This window comes from Oryzias latipes, chromosome 18 (assembly GCF_002234675.1).
Source record: "Oryzias latipes chromosome 18, ASM223467v1".
NCBI lineage: Eukaryota > Metazoa > Chordata > Actinopteri > Beloniformes > Adrianichthyidae > Oryzias > Oryzias latipes.
The window spans coordinates 13,265,050-13,279,889 of NC_019876.2; the positions used below are offsets into that span (position 1 = coordinate 13,265,050).

The 14,840-nt window shown below is 42.5% G+C and overlaps 1 protein-coding gene across 3 annotated transcripts in view; it reads left to right on the top strand.

Moving 5' to 3' along the window:
• Positions 1 to 526: 526 nt before the first annotated feature.
• Positions 527 to 14,840, top strand: part of sema4f (ssemaphorin 4F) — a 60,372-nt gene continuing 46,058 nt past the window's right edge. The window contains exons 1-2 of one of the 3 annotated variants that reach the window (XM_023966006.1): positions 530 to 723; positions 802 to 1,119. In XM_023966006.1, the coding sequence (XP_023821774.1) occupies positions 1,020 to 1,119 (100 nt within the window). In that variant the 5' untranslated portion in view covers positions 530 to 723; positions 802 to 1,019. Of the gene's footprint in view, positions 1,120 to 14,840 lie in introns of all 3 variants that reach the window. The other 2 variants (XM_023966007.1, XM_023966005.1) reach the window with 2 other exon arrangements.

A 14,840-nucleotide genomic window follows, 5' to 3' on the forward strand; every position in this document is an offset into this window, starting at 1 on the left:
TGTAGTCAAAAAACAAAACAAAAAGAGTATTGCTTGCTAGGAGATACAAGATTTTTCAGACGGCTTTTTTCCTCTGCTCCTGATTCACAATGATTTGAGTAAAGGAACAATCAGAAATACAATTTGAGCTTAATTATCTTCATTTATGTCATCAGAAAAATGACACTAGAAAAAGTTTAAAACACCCAAAACACGATTTTCAATTGTTGAAAGTTTTTTTTCCAAACTTTATTGAATGAATAAACATTTACAGAAGATTTTAAATGGGAATCTTTTTGAAGTTTTAGTTACAATTCAACATAAATTGAAGTCCGACAACTTTCTTAAAAAAATCTAGGGAATAAAGAACCAAATAAAATCTTAATATTTCATGCAGCTTTTGTTTTAAATAAGAAAAGTTGGTCTTTAAAAAGAAAGGAAAAAAAAACACCTGCCGGCTGTGACGTCAACTCCTCACCTGTGGCTCAAAGCACCGCCTTCCATGGTGGGCGGGGCCAGATCGTCTCTCTCTCTGGGCTGCGCCTCCTCCTCCTCCTCCTCCTCTTCAGCAGGTCACAGTCCTTCTCTGTGACACCGCGCGTCCGCTCCTGCGCTCCGAACCCTCCGCAGCGACGTCTGTTCCGCCCGATTCCCGACCCACAACCAGAACCGGAGACTGAAGCCAGCGAGTGGGACAAGTTTGGCTGCAGCCGGACGGGCTCAGCGGTGGACGGGTCAAGCAAGGTCCGGTTTGTTGTAGGAGCGCGTCTGCGGGGCTTCATGCGGGCTTTTCCCCTCATGCTGGATTACTTTGGGTTGCAGTTTTATGTGAAGGTTCACCGAGAAATCCACGCGTGTTTGTGAGGAGAACCACGTTTTCCTTGGTGAAGGAGAAATCCACGTTTGTGCTTTTGTGCGCATGACACCAGCAGCAGGGAAACCGTGACCTCAGTCAGACCTGGACCAGGAAAACACTGATACTAGTGAATGAAGGCGCACAGGAGGATGAACCGCAGCTGAGCCGGATCTTCAGCAACAGGATGACTCTCAACGGGAGGATCGTGCTTCTCCTCCTCCCGGCGTCCCTCCTGCTCTTCTTCTCCCCAGGCGGCTCCGAGGCGGCTTCTCTGGGCGGAGTTGGTAAGAGTTTTGATCCGCATGTCAAATGAAACCAAACGCAACTTTTGGGGGAGTATGCAGTCAGATCCGTGTGTTTTGAAAGATGAGTTGTGGTTTGGGAATCTCGCGCTGCGCACCGGAGCCAAACGACGACGCGCGGGATTCATCCAGGCGTTGCGCGCAGGTGGCTGACGCGCGCAGCTCTAACCGTGAAGTCTGATCACATGAGTTTGATGGGATCTGTGATGGTTCTGATCATAACAGGACAAACATTTAGAAACATTGTTAGATTTACGCACAAAGAATATGGATAAGAGGAAAGTGGACATCTCTCCATCAAGATCCCTCTTTGGGATGTAATGGCTCATCCAGCTCCAACATGAAGGACCAGAAAGTTCAAATAATAAGATCATGAAGATAAGAAACCCATTTATTCTTTGACATAAATATTTTTGCCTTCAGTAAGTCCATGCTTCATGGAGCTGCACCACTTTGCCCTGACTCAAATGGGAGGTCACCTGACCGCATTAGTGAGCTTTGCTCTGCTGCTTCATGCTGCCACGCTTTAACCCTTTGTCGTTCCCCATCTGTGACACCCATTTCTTCCCTTTGTCTCACTTTGAGCTGTGATCTGGGACGGCCTTCCTGCTGGAAGGCAAAGATCCTCAGAAATGTTGGAAGGTCCAGTTTGCAAACCCTGGACGGCCTTGACATCACAAAGGAGTGACGGGCCGCAGTGCCTCTGTTCCTCCCACTGATTAAGTACATTGACAGCTGAAGTAAGCCTCTTACATAAGACTGGATGGTGTTGTCTGGTCAGGTGATGTAGGTCCATCAGCTTTATACTCTTCTTACAAACGTCCTCCATAATTGATATAAAAATAAGCATTTTTTTAAAGGTAAGCTAATATTTTTTGCAGGATGTTAGAAATTGACTCAAAAAATCTATAAATCAATGTCCTTTAATGCCCTTTCTAGCATATTTTCAATAGAAAACCACTTTGCTTGAACACCATGGTTGGGTTAAAAACATTTGGATCGATCTTTTAAAAAATTCAATATGGATTCATCAAACTCACGGACTGGTTTTCCTTCAAGGCATTTTCATGTTTTATTTTCAGGCAAAAACTGCTCATCTATTGGTCATAAGTGTTAGAACTCCTAATATGATCAATGGAAGTTCAGTCATTGTGCACTTTTAACCACTAGATGAAGGAAAACTGTTTATTTAAGACCAAAATCCAAGGGATTTTTAAATGTAAATGTTATAAAATGAATTGATTTTTAACTGAAACTTCTTAAATTTTCAAATTTTGAACCGAAATTGAAACAATTCAGTATATTAGCAGTGAGACCCAGCCCATCTTTAAGCCCCACTCTGATAAAAATGATGTTTTTGGTGTTTTTTAACATGTTTTGGGGGGATTTTTCTGATGGTGGACGACATATAAAGAAAATCAAGATTAAATTGCAATTCTGAGTATTTTTTTACACGCGGAACAGGGGCAGATGAAAAAAATATAGACTATAGATATTACAGTGGGTGGGCCACAAGTTCCGTTCGCTGGTCCCTCAGCAATGGGGAGGAAAAGGGGGGCGGGGTTGCCGGGGAAACCAACTGTTTCGCCCACAACTCTGAGGTGAATTTCTAATAACCTCCTACCGCTCTGCGGAAAATATGTCCTAGAAAATGTCACAGGTTTTTAGATTTTGTCTAAAAATGTCTTAATCCTTTTAAAAGAGCACTGGGAACTCTTAGAAAATAGATGAAAAGAGGATCGGAGTGGGGACTTAAAAACGCTGTCTATGAAAAAGAGTCATTCTTACGAAATAACACATTTCTGAAGTATTTCCCGTTAAAAAAAACGACTTGTTAAAATCCAGTCGGTGAATTAGCTGTATACTGAGCTCTGGTGATTATTGTTGTCTATTAAAGCTAACCGGAAACGACTCACCACATTGAAAGAAATGATTGGCTGCAGATGAAGATGTTCATTCGGTGCTTAAATGAAGCCATTGGTTTAGATTAAGTGCATGTTTGGGGGTTCGAACAGCTTCAGCCAGTTTGGTGGGTTCTGCTCCAGTTTTAATGCTTCTCATGTGAAACTTGTTAGGTTGTCGCCACACTTCAGGAATGGGATGGGGGGCGGGGGGGGGGGGGGGGGGGGTCTGTTGCTCAACCAGGCAGTGGTCGTATGGCTCGTCTATCCATTAAACTGCCAAGAAAAACTGTTTTTAATCTTTGTTTGTGCTCAACAGGAGCTTCCAGATGGATTTAAGTCAGAATCTGATATTTATCACTTTACTGTGTTTTGTGGATTTTAGTGGAGCTTAATTTGTGTTTTTATTTTGTTTTGTTTTTTTGTTGGGAAGGCAAAGCAATGGGGTAGGGGTTTAAAAACGACTGGAGTTCTTGTGTATTTTCCGGTACATAGGCATGAAAAAGAATCTAAACTCTATAAAGTAGAAAAAGATTCTACGTCCGTTTAGGTTTTGGTCATTTGTTTAACACCTTAACACCTGTGATGTCACCGGCGACGCCTGAATAACACACGCTCTTTGGCGTACCGTGACTCTTTGACCGTTCACACTATAAACGTCAATCAGATGATTCGGACTCTGAGAAAAGCGGCTTTTTGTATTGGCTTTGGACAAATAAGACATTATTAGCGTAAAGTGTTGAATTTCAGCACAAGGCGTCTTTTCGCCACTTTAGAATCCGCTGGAATTACGTTAATTGCATCAACGGTTGACGTGTTACGATGGTCAAAAGAATGAAAAAGGGTTAAATGAGTTCTGGTTTTGTTTGTTTGTCTTCTGTGAGTTTTGAACCGTTTCCTTTAACCGAAAAGCTAAATCTGTCGTCTTGTTTCCTTCTGTATGACTCATGTATTTGTAATTATAACTACACAGAAACGGGTATTTGCATTTACACATGAATTGAACATTTCTCCAAATTCTTAGTTCATTTTTTGTCCCGCAAACATTGATGTATGTACTGTATACAAGAGAAATATTAACGGATTGTCTTAGGAAGAGCAGATTAACAAGACGGTGGGAATTCATGTGGACTTCAGCAGATTTAGTGTCGTGGCTGCATTGTTGCCCACAAATCCCTGGAGAATATGATGTAACCCGATAAAATCTCAGGGACTGCTTCCCTTCTTCATCCCTGCATCCATTGTCTCTGTTGTTGCAGCGCTCTCTTTCCTCCAAGGTGCAGGGCGTGAAGTCGATGGAGCCATGGGGAATAAGGGAAATGCATCAGAAATGCTTTTAGCACCTCTGATGAGGACTCGCTCTCATCGGAGCTTTAATGCATAATAGAACGCCGCTGCATCTTAAGGGGAGCTTTCACATTGGACTGGCGGGTCCTTATCAGACTTCTGTTCCTTGGACAATCCTCTTTGTTTCTCCACTGTGAAAGCTGCTCTGAAGTGCGGAGTGGGTCCGATAAGTAAACGGTGGAAAAGAGATTCTTTCTGTACTTTCAAGTGAACCCTGGTGTGGTCTACTACAGTGTGAATGCATAGGCTCATAGTCTAGCCATAGAGGGTATGACTACTAGAAGTAATTATCTTGTTAGTGAATGTGGTGTTGTACCAGCTCAGTAGCTGAGTGGGTAGAGCGTCCACGCTGAGACTGGGGGGATGTGTGTTCAAATCCATGGTTGGATCATGCCAAAGACTGTAAATGTGGGACTCATTGAAAAAAACACTCATCATTTAAAGGTTGATTTGAGGGTGTTTTGCCTCTGAGTTGTTGGAAAAAAAACGATTTGGTGGCATAACCAAATGGATGCTTATACCAGCCATGGTTTCTGAGCACGGCTGTGACTGGAGCTTACCGCTCCCCCAGTTAATCTGTAAAACACAGAAAGTAAATGTCACAAATCTAGGCATGTGACGACGGATTGGACTTTACCTTTTTAATTGGAATGCTATAAACACACCGGGCATGTGATACAAGAACATGGCGAACACGGGTTCTCAAAGGCCCCTTTGGTTTGGCTACCCGATAGCAGTGCATGTACCCACCGTTAGAAGAGCCAAATCTCGAAGAGATGCAAATCTGGTGAATCTTGTCCCATGCCTTTTCCGTCACGCTATTCTGATATATAAAAGACTTTGTGTCATAGAATTCCAGCCGAGCATAAATTGCAATTATTAATTTCTCCTTCATGAGCAATTTCCAAACGGTTAGTGAAAAGGACGCTTCTCATACCTTACTACCGAATCCGAATTCCCAGTTGGTCAAAGTTCAACTGGTTTAACTTTTGAGGCATATTCAGCGGGCGTGAATTTTGTTCGTAAAGCTTGAAAACTGACTTTAAAACTTGTATAGTTATGGAAGAATTAATGCAAGAGTTATGAACGTGGAAGCTCAAAATGCGCAAATGGTTTCTTGAATGCACTTGGAATGTAGCATCAGCTCATCAACAAGCTCATGTACTAGGGAGAGCAGCCTTTGTCATGTGTGTTTTCTGCACACCTGTTGGTATTTTTGCTTTTTTTTCTAAATGCAGCTGATTTTGCTCAAAGTTTTTGACATTCTCTGCTCATCTGAACCAATTACTCAGGTGTGACATCACCCTAACACTGCCCGTATACCTGTATCGCCATCTGTCATCACTAGGACCCGTTATCAGACACAGGTCTGACTAGATATAAAGCAACAACCGAGCGGTTTTACTTTCAGGAACCGAGTCTCTGTGACTTCCTCACATGCAGGGAGAAATGAGTTAAACATGAGGTAGAAGAGGGGAGGTAGCGGATGAAAGAAGGGAGCAGAGGAGGACATTCTTGGCCTTTTAAGGCCACCTACAGGAAATCCTGCCTCACTTCTTATATTCGTCAGCAAAGTTCATCTGCATCCATCAATAAAGCCCTCTCTGTGGCGCCCCGTCTGTGATGTCGCATTAGCCGACCACAGAGTTGGTCGTGTTTGTCAATGCTCGACCCGCGCTGGTATTTCTGTGACGGTGTCAGACTGAGTCACATGTCACAGCCCCCACACACACACACACACACACTCTGTCTGCATCACATACAGCAGACACAAGCTGATTTACTCTGTGGGGATTATGGGGGGGGGGGTTCATGATTATTTTGCATGTGTTCTTCTGGAGTAACCCACTCAGTTGGACCATGACAGACCTTGTCTTTGAAAGGTCAGTGACTTGGTAGGTGGGTCTGAAAACGTCGTCTTTTGTTCATTCGTCCTTTTCTTTTACAAAAATCCATTATCACAAAGTGGAATATTTGTTTTTTTTAAAGGTTTGTGTAGTCTGGATGAAGGGATTTTTCTCTGCTTTTTCTTGGATTGTCGTCTGATTGAGGTTTCTAGCTGCCTCTGCTGCTCAGTGGAGCGGGATATCTGACAGACACAGAAGGATTTTCTGCACTGTAGTCACAGTACGCTGTTTAAAACTGAAGGTTAGACCTGAATTTAAAGCAAACATTGACATTCTTGTGTGATCTATGAGCTGCTTGTAAAGCCTAATGCTACGGACACATCCCACACTGTTACACACATTCACAAAAGCACAAAAAACAAGTTCAAGAAGGCTCTTTAAGCATATGGTGTTCACACTGGACTGTCACTAAGTGAAACTAGCGCATGTCGCTACCTAGTAGCGTAGGCTTGGGACAAAATGTCAAAGCAGTGTAAATCTTGAAGATTTTTTTTCCTCCATGATTAATTTTTCCAACAGTTCTTCCTTGGATTTAAATGTGACACCACCCAAAGTGCGTGTTCAATGGCTGCATGTTTTGTAAGTTGTGAACAGCACTAATGGGGCCTCTTGTTCAGGGTTCTGAGGGGATAGCAAAAAAGGGAAAATCGTTATGGTTTGCCTGTGTCTTACCAACTACCGCACGAAATGACTCACCGAGTGATCTACGACATAAATATTTACACCTGAATGCCCCGCACAGGTTTGCCCTTTTTTTTAAAGCAGCAGAGGTATCTTAAGTGAGATGACAGAGTAACTTCAGGATTGTAGCAGAACTTTCTATGTAACACCAAGGAAGAGAGGCTGACGCTAATGGTAAATGAAACGAGAAAACAAGAAGAAATCAGACAACCCTATAGATAGATAGAAACCGAAGGATGCCGGAATGAAAGAGGATGAGTCAAACCAAGAGTATGGCCGCACGTGGCGGGAATTGCACGTCGAAGGCGAGGTGAGAGGTCAGAAGGACTCAGTCTGATCTTGTTGAGACGCCGCATCATCTTATCCCCGTCACATGACGCGGCTCTCTTAGGCGCTGAATCAGCAAATGATCAGCTGATCTCCCTGTGTGACTGTTTTGAATGAAAGCCTGTTTTTTCAGGTGGTGTTTTCATGCACATTGGGGTTGCACTGAACCTGTTTGTGTCCTCGTGGTGGCAAAGGGGGGGGGGGGGGTAGTAGCGAGGGGAAGGAAGGAAGGAAACGCGCACACTGACAGCTCTCTGACTCCTCTCATGAGCAGAATGTTCTACTTCCTAGCTCTCGCTTCCTGTCGGACACGCGCACACAAAAACCAACGCACGCTTCCTCATGCTGGCTTTCTGCCTTTGATTCCGCCTCTGCAGGTGTGACTGCACAAGCCAAAGAAAATCCGTGTTTGATGAGGGTTGATGGTGAAGTGGACCCACATGAACCTCCTCACATCCCTGCTGCTTTCCAGATGAGGACTTGTTGGCGTTCTTCATTCTTGGTGACAGCTGGAAGCTGGAAAAAGCCACAGCGTGCAGACTGTTGACAGAAATGCCCTGCAGAAGTCAACTCCCTTACCCTGACATGGTGAAATCTGAAGATGACTCACCAGCTCATAGTTTTGAGCGGAAACAGAAATCAGAACAATGTTCGATATTAGTGACCAGTATTGCGCCAACAATATGACTTGCAATACATCAACAAAACCACTAATATAACATATTAGTAAATATTAGTGTATATAACATCTCCATTTCAGTGCATCAGTTTTATTTAAATAAAAGTCAACATAACTTCACTTATACTACTAGTTATCTCAATAGAAGACCATTAAGAAGTTGTATGTCGGGGAAATGACCTTTCTGGTAGTACTGTCTAAAACTAATATGGACTATGATGAAAAACAATGTTGGTAGTGTGCGCTTGGGCTTTTTTGAAAACACAACGATTATTTCCTGAGTGAATGTTTTGTTATGGCAAGTACTTGGTAAGGAAAACCAACATGTGTACTTTACAAGGTTTTAAAATCCCACTCCAATCATCTCTTGATCCATTAAAACTTTTTTTTTTGTGCCAAATTCAAAAAACCTGTGTTGTTTTCTATGACACAGTTTCTACAGAGCGGCAGTTGTTCATTCCAGTCACCTGTAACTGAGATCTCCCTGTTTACATGTTCTCCCACTAGCTTACAGCCTTTCACAACCCCCAACCTAACATTAGCGGTGCAACAAAAATGACGAGCAGTATGAGAGAGATCCAGCCGTACAGCTCAGACAGGGAAAACAAAGACGTACATGGATCTATTTGTCTACAAGCCTGTAGCCGCCCAGCGTTTTTTTCTAAGTCCCAAATACACTTTCGTGGCATGTTTTTTTAGAAATGCAATTTTAATCTGAATTTTCTTTTGATATATGTACTCCTTTATGAGAAAAAAATTCTAAAGAGCATCCTAAAACACCATTTTCATCTGAGAGGGGTTTCTAAACACGTGCGCTGACATGTTTCCTTTAGTAGTAAAAAGTATCTCTGAAGGTGAAAGTACTAGCAGGTATGCAGAAATACTTCCTTGCAAGCTTGCTGATAATTTGGTGGAGTTTCCACCTTGGTAAGAGGCTTTTCTTGCGGTCTATGACCATAGACAGCTAGTAGCTATTAACCTCAGCTTCTACAGTTTGTGACAGATGCATAACATAATAGGAATACAGTGGGGCAATATTGGAAAAACTGCCCTTTGACTTTTTTTGCCATCTTCATTGGGTATTAAGGTAACCAATCATCGCAGTCTTTTGCGATACACGTGTCGCACAGACTGATATCGCAATGACGCAAATCTTTTTTATTTATTGTGACAGAACCATGAACGGGATCATGGACAGGGGTGGTATTTGTGCGGCTCCCTTCTCTACAGATGTCGCACGCCTCACCGCCATGGTTGGTGGACGCCGGCTGCTTGTGTGGGCTGCTTTCTCCAACAAGATCATGGTGTTGACAGCAAAAACAACTCAGAGGAAGTCGAAGAAAAGCTCAGTAATCCGCTGCTTTTCGCCCGCAAACATCTCGCTAATCCACCTGTAAACAGCAGAATTCCTCTTAAAAACAAGTATAGCGGAGCGTAAATCAGGTGTTCTGCATCCAAACGGTAGACAGCAAGGTGCCATCATTGCTTTTGCCCGAAAAAGGGCTTCTTTTTTTTTTTTAGTAAACAAACGGTCAAGTGGGTTAAAGGAAAAAGGAGGATCCCTGTTTAATATTTAACCTGACCTGGTCCACAGAAGAGCCATTGTTGTTATAGAGGAAAACTATGGAACGTCAACAGCTAACTGTAGGCCAGTGGGAGGCATGGACTGGGCCCTTCTCTGCTGCTCTTTGATGTGGTGTATTGTAAAAACGACATGTAAGCATTAATCACCGGGAAGCTCTTTGCCGGGCAGATAAGGAGGAAATATAAATGGGACAAACATGCAGGGTGAAAAATGCGAACGGGAAAGGCTGGTTGAACCGGCCTCCAGCTGTAAACGCGGTACACATTGGTTCAACTGCTTCTCAAAAGTAAAGAGGGTCTCATAGTAGATGTGTTGTTCATGCATGTGCAGGAGCAGGCCGTATGGCGAGCAGACGTCCTGTCATGCTAGCAGACTTGATTGTAAAGTTAAAGGAAAGAGGCTGGTCTGGCACACACAAACCCAAAGCCTTCAAGGAAGAGCCGAAAATATTAGAAATCAAAGCAATAGGCCAAGAGAGGCTACTGTGTATGTGCTTGTGTGTTTGTGTGTATGTGTGCACAAGTTTGTAATGAGCGCAGCTATCTGTTTCCTCTGTGTGAATTGTGCCTGGTCTCCCTTTGGCAGTCGAGGAAATCAAAGCACCTCTCTGCACTCCTTCTCCCACACTCCTTTTGTGTGTGTGTGTTGGCACTCGTGGTTGGCACACAACCATGAGGTCTATTTCATCCTTGCACACACACACACACACTTGCTTATACAAAGACAGCTTGACAGTCGGTGGTACTTTCTACTTCATGCTCATTGACTGATGGGATCTTCCTCTTTTGCAGTTTTTATTTCCAGTTTATTTGTGCGTTTGTTTGTTTGTGTCTGTGTGTGTTTTTCACGTGTGGATGAGTTCCTGTCGCTCAAACGTGTTGCTTCTATGACTTGTTGATCCTTGGTTTACCCTTCTTTTCAATTGAAGAACTTTTTTTGGGGAATCCTGTTTTTTTCTCCTACAGTAGTGTATGTGGTACGGCGGCGGCGGTGGTGGTGGGTGGGGTGGAGGGGGTAGGCTGGCAACTGCTTCAATGGCGGGAAACAAACACAAGAAAACACAAAGGAAACCTTTCAGCTGACCCACAAACACAGATGTGTAAGGTGTGCAGTTGATGCAGGTATTAAGTCTTTATCTCACAAAGCCCTCACCCAACAGTAGCCAGGACAGGCTCCAGCAACCCTGTGACTCTGAAAGGGGGATGTATGGTTAAGAAAATGGACAAATGGTTGGAACTAACCTGATTATCGGCTATGGACTAGCATAAAAAGTCAGGTATAAAGGTTATAACCAATTTCATGAGTTGGCATGCAAATTTAAAACATCTTATATCAGTCAACTGTGTGTGTGTGTGTTCATGTGTGCGCCCGTGTTAGGACAAACTGCTCATTAAATTCTCTCATTTCTCCCTCCTTTACCACCCCCCACCTCCCCCCGCTCACCCTGCTTTGTCTCCTTATTGTGGTTTCTTTTAATTGGAGTCTAAGGTGGTAATTACAGGGAGGGAGGAGGGGAGTCTGGCAGGAGGAGGAAGGAAGCTTAAGGGGAAGGGGGTTCGGTTTTGATCAAAAAAGTGGAGAGGCAACAGCAAAGTTGAGTCACTTCTCTGTGTGAATGGATGGTTTAGCTTTGTGGGTAGGCTGATGGAGACCAGCTATAGCCTGGTACAATTTATGCAGTAAAAGATCCACCTTTATGGCCTAACGAAACAGAAGTGTAGTGTGATCTACAAGAATTTATGTTGCAGTACATTAAGAAATTTTAATATATGAGAAACTAACTTGTATTTAAAAATATATAGCAATGTAAATATAGACATCCTCTTTCAATGCATTAAGTTTTGCATCTTTACCTCGGCATGGACATCACATGTAGGGTTTTATTACCAAAGTGGTTAATTCTCACATTTTATATTTGACAGGACCATATATGGCTATGTATTAAGTAATATATTGTATAATATAGCTGACATTGACATGTTTTTATTCGACCAAGAATTTCTTTGTTAAAGATGGGCAACACTGGTGTGGTTTAGCTCGTGCTCGTGCTGGTTTGCGGCGCCTTCCGTCCGTGAAACCAGGGTTCGACTCCGGGCTGCTCCCTGTTCCCTTCTCTACCTCTGTGCCGGTCCCAAGCCCGGTTTGAGAAGGTTGCGTCAGGAAGGGCATCCGGCGTAAAACATTGCCAAGTTTACCATGCGACTTGTTCGCTGTGGCGACCCCTGATGGGAGAAGCCGAAAGAGGAAGAAGATTTTTTTATTTGAATTATATTCATTTTATTTTTATTTATTTTATTTCATGTCTGCAGCTCAAATTTGTAAGGGGTTTTAAGATCAAAATATTACCCAAATAAAATGTATTAGGTTCAAACTTGGTGTTTTATTTTGAAATTTGAACAGATTAGCCAGAGCTTGTAGAGAAACTCCATTGTTAACATAGGCTCACAGGCTCTGATCATGTAGGTGTGGAGTACTTTTTCATCCTTATCGGGCGAAACATGTCATAAAAGGAAATAAAGCAATAAACATGGACAAAGCCATTGAAACCAGACTCTAGTGGTTGTTAGAGGAACTGCAATATTTGGTATTTCTGATTTGGCTTTGACTGGTTTGTGACGTAGATTTTAAAAAAATTAGCGGTAGACCATTTTTGTTTTTTATCCACATAAAAGAAGCCCCATTTATACTGTTCATTCCTTTGGTTTGCTGTTGCTCTTTGGTCCAGTGGATAGTCTTTGTAGACTCGCATTACAGTTCACTTGCAAGTGAAAATAGGGGGACCAGACCTCACTTGGTTACTCTGCTCCAAAGTTTTTAGATCTTTAGGGTTCTTAAACCCATCACCCGTACATCCTACATTTTTATTGCACGTTTTCTTTTTGTTTTCAAGTTTGAGAAGTAAACTAACATCCTTAGTGGATGTATTGTCACCCAGAGTATTTATATTAGTGGTGATTCTCCTGTGGTTTTCTTGTGAAATAAACAAAGTTAATGACTTTTAACCTACTTAAATTCAAGAGATTAGCAAACAAAAAACAACCGGAACGGGAATCGTGAATAGATCCCCGGCTTTTGAGCGTATCCTCCATAATTCCCAGAAGCTTTGAAAAGCATTTCTCATCCATATTTCCCTAACGCCTTCATGAAAACCCATCAATCCTGACAATGCGTGTGCTCCCCGTGTGTTTGAGTTGATCTTGGTGCGAAGATGCTGAGCACCTCAGTGTTGGGTTTCTCTGCAGGGACTAACCTGAGTAAAATGAGATACAATAACGGCCCCTCCTCGGCTGCTGTCTGAAACCCACGCACACGCCTGCACGCAGAGGAAAGCCAGCCGTGCTGTGAGGATACATTAATGCTGATCCACATTATCATAATTGAGGTGTCTGTTCAGCCTGGATGTGTGTTTTTGTGACTGTGCACCCAGTGGGGACTACAGAAACAGTGAGAGGGGGTCTTTAGTAACAGCCAGACACCATACTTTCATCGTTGAGCTTGACATTACAATAGAAGACAGACTGCTGTAAAACGTGTGTTTGGGTGTGTGTCACATCACAGGCAGGAAAGCCTCCTAAGAGTATTACTGCACTCATCTAGACTGGCATGTTCACCGCACAGATGTCCGGTATTCATTTATTTAAATGGAACACACATCAAAGGTTGGGAAAATGGCAGAAAACAGAATGCTTGTTTTGTTGCCTAAGCTGAAAAACACCCAATTTATGAAGCCTTTAATACAGTAAGGAAGAGCGAGCTCGGCGGTCAAACTGCTGAGCACCGATCTGCTTGTGATTTAAAGCTTTAATCAAAGGCTTCGCATGACGTCACACCTCAGATTGTGCTGGAGGGAAGCACAATGACATCGTCTTGGGCAATCTCATCAGCTTAAGTGCTTTTATGTAATGGCCCGCTTGTCCACATGGAGCGGAATGACATCCCTGCGGTTTAGAATTGATTAATGGAACAGAGCTTCATATGTTGCAAAAGCTGCAATTGCAGGAACAGAAGCAGGCCCTGGCACTACATCTGAGACTCTACGGTAATGAATGCATCCTCTGTGCAAGAAAGTCGTCTACTGCATTCTCCGTACTATATGGCGTCTATTTTTGAACATATTTTGTATATAAAGCTACGTTCACATCGCCCATGGCAACATGAGTTCAGACAACCGTTACCAATGAAAAGTCTATCTAAAAACTCGTAAATGCACTTTTTGGGCTTCTTCGTTCAAAAGTCTTGCGTTCACGCGTTGCTACACAAGTTTCTATTAGCGATTTTAGGGCTTTACAGATTACGCGTCCTTTAAACGCTCATTGAAAGTTAAACCAGATCAAACTTTGACCAATCAGGGACTCAGATTTGGTAGTGTTTTATGGACTGTTTGAAAATTGTTCTTGGAGGAGAAACTAATAAATGTGGTTTCTTTCATTTATCGGAATAGAGCTGTGAAAGGAAAAGCCAGAAGCAAAAGTCATGATGTTTGCACTGCTTTGACATTTCGCACCAAGACTCCACTTTGGGCTAAACGCATGTTCAAGGAACGCCTGTCACATTCTTATACAATTACCGGTATGAAGCCCATTGAGCCGACTATTGTTGTAATATTGGGCTACATAAATACAATTAAATTGAACTGAATTTCCAGTGTGAACATAGCTTAATGTGAACTGAACCATACGGCGCATGAAGCAAGACAAAAGAGACAGAGAAAAGTCCATCAGTCAGACTTTACTAACTGCATAGACAGGTATTCTAGAACTTGTTTGTGACACGCTACATGTTAGCCGGTATTCACAATACCTACAACTTCCAAACTTGTTGGCAACATATAAACCGATATCGCAAAAACAAACATTACTGTGACTATGCGTACTCCCAACCGTGTTTGTAGTATGTAAATAAACACCGCAGAGCAACACAGTAACACGTTAGCCACATTACATCACAGTAATACTCAACCTTAATTGCAAAAAAAGACAAAAAAGAAAAGATGGATATCACTCAAAACAAAAGTTACTGTGACTATGGTAACTCCCAACCTTGTTAGTAACCTGTAAAAAAAAAAAACCACACACAGTCTGACACCGCTACACGTTAGCCGTGTTAGCATATTTGCAATAAGACCCAACCTTTTTTGCAGCTTGTACAAAAAACACACAAAATATTTTGACAGAGAGTTGTGTACTTCTCACAATTATTTTAACATCAGTAAACACAACCAGAATTATATATAAGGCGCCATATTGTTTTTTGAAGAAAAAAAAAAGAAGGCTTTC